The sequence below is a fragment of the Canis lupus genome, chromosome 3 (assembly GCF_003254725.2).
Source record: "Canis lupus dingo isolate Sandy chromosome 3, ASM325472v2, whole genome shotgun sequence".
NCBI lineage: Eukaryota > Metazoa > Chordata > Mammalia > Carnivora > Canidae > Canis > Canis lupus.
The window spans coordinates 87,583,773-87,596,373 of record NC_064245.1 but is presented as its reverse complement, the minus strand read 5'-3'; the positions used below and the strand labels follow the sequence as shown (position 1 = coordinate 87,596,373).

General features: G+C 40.6%; 1 protein-coding gene across 1 annotated transcript in view; it reads right to left on the bottom strand.

Moving 5' to 3' along the window:
* The window catches only part of ADGRA3 (adhesion G protein-coupled receptor A3), a 121,138-nt gene that overhangs the window by 29,240 nt on the left and 79,297 nt on the right, over positions 1 to 12,601 (bottom strand). Inside the window, exons 11-12 of the mRNA XM_025437227.3 lie at positions 7,492 to 7,653; positions 5,144 to 5,347 (exon numbers count right to left, since the gene is read on the bottom strand). Of these exons, the coding sequence (XP_025293012.1) occupies positions 5,144 to 5,347; positions 7,492 to 7,653 (366 nt within the window). The remainder of the gene's footprint in view (positions 1 to 5,143; positions 5,348 to 7,491; positions 7,654 to 12,601) is intronic.

Here is a 12,601-nt window from a genome sequence, read left to right as displayed (position 1 = left end):
AGTTCACTTTAAGTATTAATTTCAAGACTAAAAATTGACAAAGCATGAACACATGAATAGTTATCAAAGAACACTTATTATTTTATTTGCAAAATTCATGAGTATTTCCCTACTTATAATGACGTTAAGCCAGGAAGAAAATACATTCCATAAGGGTTATTAATTCAAATACTTCCACTAGATTTTAATGCCTTTCCTAATGAAACAATCTGAACTTCTGTCATTGTGTAATTAATAAATTAAAATTTCCTGAAATCCGGGATGCCTAGATGGCTCAGTGATTGAGCGTCTGTCTTCAGCTCAGGGCGTGAGCCCAGTGCCCCGGGATCGAGGCCCACATTGGGCTCCCTGCAGGGAGCCTGCTTCTCCCTCTGTGTCTCTCATGAATAAATACATACAATTTTTAAAATTAATTAATTAATTAAAATAAAATAAAATTTCCTGAAATCCTAATTTTGTTCACTTCTATGAAATCCTAACACTAAAAGTGGAATGAGTAAAAAAGGCACCTGCCTTAAAACAATAAAATACTAAAATAATTTTTTTTAAATACTAATTTACTCATGTTGTCTTAACATTCTACACACTTGATATTAAACAGATGGATATGATATGTCCTCATTTTCCGATGTATAATTAGTTATTAGATGCATACCACTTTTTGGTTATCTCACTGCTAAAAGATGAACAGGGATTATCTTTGCCTTCAGAATCAAGTTTTTAACTAACTTTCCTTGCTAATTAAGCTTCGGCTGTTAAATTTTATCCAAGAGTATCTATTGGATGTGTCATTGCTCTGTGCTAGGCACTCTGGAGATACACAATGAGTAAGCCATGGTCCCTGCCTCGAATATTCATAATCTAATGAGGGAGAGAGAACAACAATAAAACAATAACAAGCACATTATTAAGTGCTTATTCTGTGCTGGGCACTATTATATAAACATCTACACATCTGCCTCATTGCATGCTCCCAATAACCCTCTGAGGTAGGTACTATTTCATGCTTAGGTATCAAGTTAGGAACTGACATTCGGAGAGCTTGAGGAACTCGCCCAAGTTTGCACAGGAGTTAAGTGGAGGAGAAGAATGTGAATCCAGACTGTCTGGCTGCAGAGCCCACACTGTCACCATATCCCATGGCTTCTCTCTATAACTCAGCTTGCTATACTATCCGCTTCTAATTATTCTGGAGAACGAACAAAGCACTATGGAACTAGCAGGCTGGGATGAATTCTCGGGAAAGAAGGGAGGTACTATTGAATGGAGTCTTAGAAACAGAGCAGCGAGGCTTTCCCCAGGCAGGGGTGCGGCTGAGGACAGGAGAAGGGGCAAAAGGGAGGGGGGGAGGGGGCATGAGGACCTACACGACAGGTCTGGAGAGGTAAAGCACTTCAGGTGGGCGAGAGCCCTCGGTGTCCAGGACCAGGGAAATACGGGATGCATACAGAAAAACGGATTTCTAGTTTCCAATCAAGAAAACTTTAAAGAATTAGTTCTTTCAGGGCTATATTACAGCTGAATTTCAAGCTTTTAGCAATTTCTAAAAGCTCTTGGTCATTTATCAGAAGCAGCTACTGTTTGGTGATGCTAACGTGATCTGTTATGGTACCGACGGGGGAGGGAAGCATTTGGTTAAGAAAACAGAACAGATTTGGTGCTGCAGGAGTCGGATGACAGCTAATTCAATCCCCACCTGGCCGACAGGCACAGGAACTCACGGACTCCAACACCAGCTCAGCCTCCAGCAATCCTCGGGCCGATGTCGGAGCCACGAAACCCATTTGGCTCCCGTGTGTCACAGGCAATGACAAAGAGAGGGGCAGACAAAGTACGGAGGAGAAATAAAGAAGATGAGGGTAGGGGAGGACCGACAGGATGGTATTAGGTTAAGATTTCTTGAAGGTGGCATTTCTGCACGCAACCAAGCTGTCGGAAAGGGGAAGAGGAGGAAAGCCAGGAATTCTAGAAGAACTAGCATGAGACTGGGCCTAAGAATGGCCAGTGGCTGGAAGAGGAACCAAGGGAGGCTTGTTACTGGACTGAAGAGAGAGGAGGTAGGAAGAGATGTGTGGCAGGAGGGGGGATAAATGCCAAAGGATGACACTACCGGATGGCCAGCCTCCAGAGAGACACAGGGTATTTTTCAGTGCATGTGCAAGGTCAATTTCCATGTGGGGCAGATCCAGGGATAATACTAACAATATTAACCACCCAGAATGAGCTGCACAGGGACAACCTGCATAGCTTTAGCAAACAGGAGGGCTCCAGGAGGCCCTTCAGTTGCTAAAAGGTGGATAGACTGGGTGGTGCTCCCCCAAAGGGCCAGCAGGGCAGAGGAGGCACTCGGGGAATTGGCACGGTGGCTAATGAAATGCCGGGACACCCACACCCCGATGTTTCTAGCAGCAATGTCCACAATAGCCAAACTGTGGAAGGAGCCTCGGTGTCCATCGAAAGATGATGGATAAAGAAGCTGTGGTCTGTGTATACAATGGGATATTCCTCAGCCATTAGAAACGACAAATACCCACCATTTGCTTCGACGTGGATGGACCTGGAGGGTATGATGCTGAGTGAAATAAGTCAGTCAGAGAAGGACAAACATTATATGGTCTCATTCATTTGGGGAATATAAAAAATAGTGAAAAAGAACAAAGGGGAAAGGAGAAAAAATGAGTGGGAAATATCAGGAAGGGAGACAGAACATGAGAGACTCCTAACTCTGGGAAACGAACAAGGGGTGGTAGAAAGGGAGGTGGGTGGGGGGTGGGGGCGACTGGTGATGAGCACTGAGGAGGGCACTTGATGGCATGAGCACTGGGTGTTATTCTATATGTTGGCAAATTGAACAGCAATAAAAATAAATTTAAAAAAAAGGGCAAGTTAAAAAAAAATTGCTACAGGGTACGGAAGTATTTCATTATTTTACTGACTGTCATGATTGCATTGGTTGAACACCAGGCCTAGGTAGACCAATCTATATGAGAAGGATGGATTTTTTTTAAAGATTTTATTTATTTAACCATGAAAGAGACAGAGGCAGAGACACAGGCAGAGGGAGAAGCAGGCTCCTTGTGGGGAGCCCGATGTGGGACTCGATCCTGGGACCCCAGGATCACAACCTGAGCCAACAGCAGAGGCTTAACCACTGGGCCATGCAGGCGTCCTGAGAAGGATGAATTTTTAAGGATGAGTCTGGAGACCCACAGCCTAAACAGGAAGTCACACTGGTTTGGGTAACAGAGACGGCCAACCCAGGTGGTGATGGTAGCAAAGACAGAAGGACAGAGATCGAAGAAATATGTCAGAAGCAATTCAGTTAAGGCTCCTCTTGCTAACAGAGAATTGCCTTTTTATAGATTTAACTTCATATGTTAGCATATTCTCTCATTCGAGGGTAATATTATCATTTGGGAGGCGTTTGTGTTATCTAGTTAGTATATTCAAGGCATTAAAAAAAAAAGAAGACATGCAGAATGAGTAAAAATTGCCCCTGCATAAAGTTAAAAATGTAAAGTAAGTTTTATATTAAAGTGCCAAAGCATTTTGCTCTGTTGATGTTATAATTTTTAACTAATTTTACGTCACGAAGAATGTATTCCTTTTTCACTCGGTTTAATCATGTCCCTCAATGAAGCATGAATAATAGTGTAATGTGTCCTTGGTTTCTGGCCACAGATGATCTTATAAGGATAGAAGAGTATGAAATTGACAAATCTGAGTGTGTTCATTTAAAGCTTTCGACTCTGGCAGGTAGAAACTCTCCTCACCCAGAGGGGTGGCTTGTGAAATTGATGAAATGTAGGGTTTCATCATTTGTAATCCCTTTCTACCAACTATGATCATCTAAGATAGAAGGGTTCATCAATTTTAAGAGCTCCTCAAAGACACATGCCTTTCTCTCTTGGGCTCGTGTGCCATGCTGTTTCTTTGCCTTCTGTGGTATGTTTTTGCCGATGAGCAACACAATAAGGAAAAAAGCAGGTCTGCAGTGGCACGGCTGGGTGCGCTAAGTACCCTCACAGAGCAAAGAGGAACAAATAAATCTTGTCAATTTTCCTCTGAGTGTATTATATCAAGTAAATATAGTATCATTAGACATTCTGACCTAGCTGAGACTGTCTTGGGCAGTGGGGTAGGTGGGCTACTTCTAAATTTGGCAAACCCGCTCTCCTTACGGAGGTCACTGATGGCAAGATACAACAAAATACGTTACTTTTCTTTTTTCTTTCTTTCTTTCGTTCAATATTTACTGAATGTTCTCATTCATTCATTCATTCACTCATTTATTCAATGTCCTGAGTGCCCACAAAGTACCAGGACACCTAACACCTATTTGATCAATTACCACGCAGCCTTTAAAGTGACTGCAATACTGTTTGTGATATAATTCAGGGATAAGGCAGAAACAAAGAAAGTAACTGTGTAATTAAAATCTATAGAGAACACAGTTACACATGGCCACACAAAGCTAAATGAGAAAATGTGGTTCCATTAGGGTGTCGGCATTGTACCTCCACTACGGGCTTCTGGGTAGTTTAATGAAACACATCTATATCCCAAATTTTAAAACTCAATAAAAATGCTTTTCATTTTGCTGGGCTGCAATAAAACGCACATTTTTTGGAAGACAGATCACGTGTTTGTGCTTCTTGGCCAAAAATCTTGATCTACAGCTTGCCTGATGAAATGCCCAATCTCAAGGCTGGCTTTTCCACTAGGTCCACTGGGCACAGAGCCAAGGGCACGCAGTACTTGGAGGAGGTCTACGGAAATGTTTTCATGTCTTTAAAATCAGGAGCATAAAAATGAACTTTAAGGTCAAAGAAAATGTTCTAATATGTATTAATATATTCATCTTTTTACCACTTGTAGCCATAAAATACAATTTTGATATTTTTGTGTGGAGAATGGGGTGCAAAGGGCAAGAGGGTCTAGGTCCATGAAAATAATGACATGTCCCTTCCTGGTCTGAAGTTCTTTGAAAACAACAGCCAAAACAATACCAACACCCACCCCACCCTGTCGCACCCCCAAATAGCTTCTAATAAGGTTATTTTGCAAAGCAAACCATTTTGAGTATTCTAATCTAATAGTACTAACAAGAAAGAGTCTTAAATGCTTACGGAATATAACATACCTTCAGAGCCAGACTTGAAAACGTATTTGAAACATTGCACTTAAAGCTCAACTGTTTATCCAGGTTTCCATCCGGATCCCGCCTCCCGTACTCGGAGAGGCCTGTGCGGTCCGAGGCGGCTACCTTCTGAAACACGGTACACGTCATCCCAGTGAAGCCCGCGGCCTTGATGACGTAAGCTTCCAGAGCAATATTGGGTGAATACTTCAAAAGTCAAACAGGAGTTATGAAAGATTGACAGCATGAAGAGAAAAAGCACTTTGAAACAGTTTTCAAACACAAAACACTGTACGTAAGCTACAGGCAAAAGCTCAGGTTCTTACTTAACAAAGATGCTGGGCAGGTAACTGGCAGACAAAAAAGGATGCTGGAAACAAAAGGGTACCCAAAACTAGAGAGATTCCAATTGAGGAAATAAGTCCTAAAATACGGAGGATTAGAGATAGATGAGAAATCAATTAAAAAATCATTTAAAGAGCACTTTGTTGGAAACTATACGCTAAAAATCAAAGTGTCTTATATATAAAAAAAAATCAGCTAGAGAAATCAGTGGACTCTCTTAATGATAATATAAGAGGAGTATGAGGGTTTCGGAAATACAGTTTTAACAGTTGCCTCATTCTGGGGCGCCTGGCTGGCTCTGTCGGCAGAGCACACGAATGTTGATCTTGGGATCATGAGTTCGAGCCCCACATTGAGTGTGGAGATTACTTAAATAAAGATTTAAAAAGTAAAATTAATAAATAATAAAAAATATAGTAAAAGTCTCCTCATTCCAACGCTTCATGCCATATTCATTCTTTTCTATTACGGGGGCATTGAGTTAACTCTTTGCGGGTAGACAGCATCTCCAGTCTGTCTTTAAGGATGATGAAGTGATCCCTACTGTGTAGGCAAGCACCATTCTAAGTACCATATATGGACAACGTCCTCTTTTTCGATTTTTTTTTAAACATAAAACATCTGTGAGAGATGTGTGAAATCTATTAGGAAGATAAGATACAAATTAAAACAATATAAAACGCCAGGTAGACTCTGCCAAACACCATACGCATGGTACAAAAGATTGGTGGTTTCCCAAATATCCAAGACTAACAAATCTTGGCGTCAGCTTTTGTCACACAGATGACACGCTGTGAAAAATCTTACTAAATTCAATTATATTTGTTAACCAGTGATATTCCATTCTTTTACTGATCAAAGATATGTATGATTACAACAAACATGTGAAACCTCATTTAAAAGAAAGAAAACTGCAGTTTTGAGGTGCCCTGGAAGCTGTTATCATATTATAAGTAGATGCATAATTTCCCGGAACCTTCTTTACACTTTGAAGTGGAGCGCAGACACCTCCAATGCACCTTTCATATGTATATCCTTGAGTTCTCTCAAGAACCAGTAAGGTGCAGAGAAAGGGAGAAGCTGAGCTGAGTAGTAAGGCTGAAGCATGGGGTTTAAAATGGATCTAAATGACCAGGGAGGACCAAAGGTGGCCACCAAAATGGCAAGCTGGTTTCAAGTAAGGTCATGTATCTGAGAGAGAAATTACCCTGAACTACGCTGTGAGGATAGCAGCCATGGGAGCCCTCCATTACGTTTATTATTCAAAGAGGTAATCCTAAATGTAATTGAGCAAAAGGCACCATGAAACACAGTATCATCAAAGAGATCCCACTGATCTTTGGAAAACCAGTAATCTTTAATTGTCTAAAATCATAGGAGGAAATGTAGAATGTTCTATGAACCCACTAAAATAATTAGGTAATGAGAACCATGGACCAGATCGGAGTGTAATAAGGGAATGACACATTATTTATCATATTTACCACATGTTTAGAAAAAGTCAGCAGTACAACAGCTCAATTTAGCACAAATAAAATTTAATACTATTTAACCAAGTGGTTATTAAATCTAAAAACTCCTCATGCCAAGAGCGAGACTGCCTAGAAATGCCAATCGTTCATAAGGGCTGGAGGGCCTCCCAGCAAGCAATCACTCTCCAAACATCCTTCAGAGCCCAGAGCACAGCATTAGCCGGGCTGGATGCTGGGTATGTGACAGTACAGCAAACCTACCAGGTGCTTATTTGGTTTTAGTTTAAGTGGTGATAACCATTCAAATGGCAAATTAAGAAAGTATTTTCCAGTTACTGCAAAGACGGATCACTCAAAAACAAAATGAGCTCTTAAACTGTTAGACAACAGGAAATTCTGTAATGATCAGCAATAATGGAAAATACCCACCCTGTCATGTGGGGGAGGGGCGGGGGGGATGACTCTATCTTTCTTAAGTTCCAGTTGCTTCCAATGAATGTTTTTCTTAGAATTCTAGGACAATGTTTCACTTACTGTTGAATAAACATGAGCTCCATTTGCTAATCGGTATGTAGCGATGCGTTGTAGACACTGAACAATTCTACTGCAGGCCTTTTCTTCCCTCTGTGCCAGCCACAGGACACGCTCATCAGCCAACATGATGTTACTTGCAATGTCAACCATCACATCACCTAGCTAGCAAGTGTGCAGGAGAGTAAAGAAAAGACCTTTAAAACCAATACAGGATGTTTTACATAATAAAAATCACAATGAGACACCAAGATTGGCCCGCAGTCTACACTTTCACATGAAGACCCAATGGATCCTTTTTTTTTTTTTTTTTTTTTAATCAAAATGTTCTCGGATAGGAATAGCACACTTGGTTATGACCATTTGGTAGCATCTGGCTCAAAACACTGTCCTTAAACCACCACCAACTCATTGGTGAAGGACGGCAGGTGGTACAAAAAGGCAATTAAATTAATCAAGGGCAACGGAAAGATAACACATGATTCCCAGAATAAAGAGATCTCCACTATTTAGCTGGGAAAACATTTATAAACACCTCTTTCTGTGTAAATGTTAACTCGGTATTATTATTAAGAAATAACAGGGCCACCTCTTTAGTATCCTGTCATGTCCAAAACCCTAAGTAGGTCCAGCTACCAGGAGTCCTCCACATGTGCTGGGCCACTGGATGGGTCTTAGCCCGTGCGGTCTCCACTATCCAAATGAACGTCTTCCATTCCTCCCAGCTTGATGAATGCCTTAAGATCCAGTACCACAAATAAATGGATCCTATGAGGTGCTCACTTTTCCACCACTTGTTTTGTTTCATTACTGAATTCCGTTTATTAAATCAGTCCCTCACCCACAGATATAAACATCTGTCAAGCAATGCCAGCAAAGTGTCAATTAACTATTGTCGACGCTGACTTGTAAGTCCCATGTCAGAGAAATGCAATGAATAGTCCAGGCTAATGAGACACACTGGTGTCAAGGGGGTTTGGTATCAAGGAGAAATGTTCATGAGAGGGAGATCTATGGCAGAAAGAACTACAGAAACAATCCAGAGGCAAGATCAGAGGATTTACAAGCTGGCTGGTCCTCGGATCAAGAAGCAAGTAGCAAAGGTGTTAAGCCCTGAGTGAGAAAGCTAAGGCCATTTTAGCAGATGTCTTTTGATCATCCCAGAAGATCCCAGATGAGTTTTTCAACCCTGTTCTGTATCCAGTACTCTTCCCAAGATGCATAGTTATGAGGCTGAGGTGGGCCTAGAAACTGTTCAGTCCATCCCACCCATTCGCTTCACAAAGGAGATAAGCCTGTGGAAATGCACCAGACCACAATGCTGGAACGCAATGGGATGAGGCAACTAAATGAGTAAGGGGTAAAGAACAGGACTTCAAATCCGACCGCGCTGGCTGAGCTGAACACTTAACTTCTTGCGCCTTCTGTTATTTGTAAAAGGGGGATACAAATGATCCTGTCTTTTCTGAATGTTGTGAAGATTAAGTTCCTATAATAAACAGTAGGTTACGGAAACCATGCCTGGTTGGCTCTCCTCATTATTTCATTGCTCCGTTTTTCTCTTTTTGAAACATTTCAATCCCAGGATAGACCTTTCTTTGAAGATAGCTCTAGAAGAAGTGTTAAGAGGTGTGGTGCATTTATATCCAAAAATATGTAAGAACTCATAAATGTCAATGGCCAAAAAAAAAAAAAAAAAAAAAAACCCCAATCTGATTAAAGTCAGGAAGAGGATCTGAATAGACATTTTTCTACGGGAGATGTACAGATGACCAACAGGTATGTGAAAAGCTGTCCAATATCGCTAGTCTTCAGGGAAATGCTAATCAAAACCACAGTGAGATGTCACCTCACACCTGTGAAAATGGCTATCAAGAAGGTAAGAGGTAACAAGAGCTCAGGAAGATGTACAGAGGGGAGCCCTGTGCACTACTGGTAGAAATGCAATTTGGTGGAACCACTTACTTATGGAAAACAGTATGGAGGTTTTTCAAAAGAATAAAAATAGAACTAACATAGGATCCAACAATTCCACTGCTGAGTATGTAGCCAAAGGAAATGAAAACACTAATTTGAAAAGAGATACGCACCTCATGTTCATACCAGCATTATTTATGATGGCCAAGATATGGAAACAACCTATGTGTCTATCAATAGACCAATGGATAAAGACATGATATGTGTGCACACATGCACCTGCACACACACGCGCACCCACAGACCGGAATATTACATAGCCATAAAAAAGGACATCTTGCTATTTATGACAACATGGGTGGAACCTAACTGGAGGTATTATGCTAAGTGAAGTAAGTCAGAGGAACACAAATACCGTAGGATCTCACTTACCTGTGGAATCTTGAAAAAAGTAACAAAAAACCACCAAGAGAACAGATGGGTGGTTCCCAGAGGTGGGGGTGAGGAGTGGGCCCAATAGGTGAAGGGAATCCAAAGGTACAAACTTGCCATTATAAGTAAGTCATGTGGACGTACTGTACAGCATGGTGACTGTAGTTAATAATACTGTATTGCATATTTGGAAGTTGCTAAGAGAGTAGATCTGTCTCATGATGAGAAAAAAAAATTGTGACTGTACGGGGATGAATATTAACTAGACTTATTTTGGTGACCATTTCATAATACACACAGATACTGGATCATTATGTGGCACACCTAAAACTAATATACTGTTATATGTCAATTAAACCTCAATAAAAAATAAAAAAAATAAATTAAATTTAAAATGAGGGGTGCCTTTTTAAATAGAGTCTATTCATATATAAATAGGACTGAAGCATCCAGCAAAATTGCCTTTCTTTATTCTCTGAGGTGCTGCTACCTCATTCAATTAAAAATAGCTTACTGACTTCTTAATGCCCCTAACATAATATATCACAGTTCTTTCCTTATTTTATTTCCAATGTAAACATCTCGAGGGCAGAGATGACACAATGTCTTACTTATATCTATACCCTATTCATCAGTCAAACTCCTGGTATAGAAGCCAATAACTGCACAGTTCCATTTACTCACGGACCAAATATTTATTGAGGACCAAGGTGAGCCAGACACTGTCCGGAGCAATGGAGATACAGCAGTAAGAGAAATATACAAGATCTATTTGGGGGCTTAGAATCTTTGAGGAAAATACAAAACAAGCAAGTACGCATATTTCTTATAAGTGACTGGATTGTGATAACTGCAGTGAAGAAATCTACCAGAGGGATACATGATGAAGAGTAATGGGATTTAATCCAAACACCCTATTTTAATAGACTCAGACAGGCTCAAAGGGCATTTCCCCCAAACCCAAGACACTAACAAGATCAACTGAGAATTAGAAAGGTCTGTAATCAACCTCAATGCAATCCAGAGCCTATTGGCTTTATACAATTCATGGACTATTAGCATCTTATCATATATATTCTACATATTCCTATTAACAAACAGGTATGAAGGTGAGTTGCATTCTAACAGAAGTCCTTTGGGGTGCCGGGTGGCTTAGTCAGTTAAGTACCTGCCTTCGGCTCAGGTCATGGTCCCAAGGTCCTGGGATGGGGCCCCGCATCAGGCTCCCTGCTCAGCAGAGAGTCTGCTTCTCCCTCTCCCTCTACTCCTTCTCCCATGCTCGTGCTCTATCTCAAATAAATGAATAAAATTTAAAAGAAGCAGCAGCAGCAGCAGCAGCAGCAGCAGCCCTTATTTCTGGAGTTATAAAGGACAGTGACTCCCAATATGCCAATTGCCAAATATGTCAATCAGCCATTTATACAGCAATTGGAATAATACCTGCCAACTTGTAACAGGAATTCAGAGTAGCTGAAGAACTTGGCTAAGTATCCACTATTCTTACCAATTGCTATTGCAAATGTTTACAATAAAATAAACAGGTTTAGAAGACATGCTGTGGTAAAATATGCTCTACGGCTACCAAAGACACTCCCATTGGCTCCAAACACCCAAAAGACAATATATGGGAAAATCTGGACCCCTGAGAACTACAGAAATAAATAGATAAGGATTTACAAATTAGCACATTACAACGCCGCTTGTCTCATACTTTAAAGTTTTAAATGTATGGACTTTATCCACCATGAGACCCGACAGATGCATCATTTCTACTGAAAAACTGTAATTATTACATGAGCAAAGAGCTACTGCTATGGCCCACTAGGTAATGCCAGTAATGGACTTTAACAATGGACTTTTACATTTTTTTTAAATAATTGTAAAGAAAAGTTATCTCTAAGAAGCTATATAGCTAGCAAGAGTGACTGCTTTAGCTGTGAACAAGCCATCTTTCTCATTATTTCATTCCAAATGGCTAAGAACTTAGGAAAGGGATTTGTTGCCAAAATATTCCCTAGAGCAGGTAATCGTAAAATGTTGTATATTTCTGTAGCTTGGTTACAGAAGCAGCTCTGAATCTGTCACAGTGGCAAAAAAGGACACAGAAAGGAGAACAGTGAATGAAAAATTACATTGGATTAAAGGAGTATTCCTAGATTCTGACACACAAAGATAGTTTGGCAACTGCAAGGAGCATTAGAAAGCATTGTATTTCTCCTTGACCTCATTTCCTGAAGGCCACTCCAGCCACAAAAGGGTCAGAAGGAATCATGCACCTGCTCTTCCACCTGTCACACTAAATGGTTGAGGCTCAAATAAAAACATGTGCGAATGCACTTTTACCAAAGATAAAAGGGTAAAGCAATGAAAATGCCACATGAATAACAAAGGAAGTATTAACTGTCATTTCTTGTAGGAATATTTCGTGTCCTCGATATATATGTTTGGAATCCTGATCAAAATGAGATCCATATCATCTGTAGATTTCATGAATTTCTGGTATGTTAGCATATGAAACACACAAGATAATAAACTAAACTTGTATTTAATTTTAATGTAGTAGTAGAGCCCTAAAGACAGAATATTCATGTGCCGGGACGCCTGGGCGGCTCAGTGGTTGAGTGTCTGCCTTCAGCCCAGGGCCTGACCCTGGAGACCCGGGATCAAGTCCCACATCGGGCTCCCTGCATGGAGCCTGCTTCTCTCTCTGCCTCTCTCTCTCTCTCCCTCTCTCTCTGTGTGTGTCTCTCATGAATAAATAAAT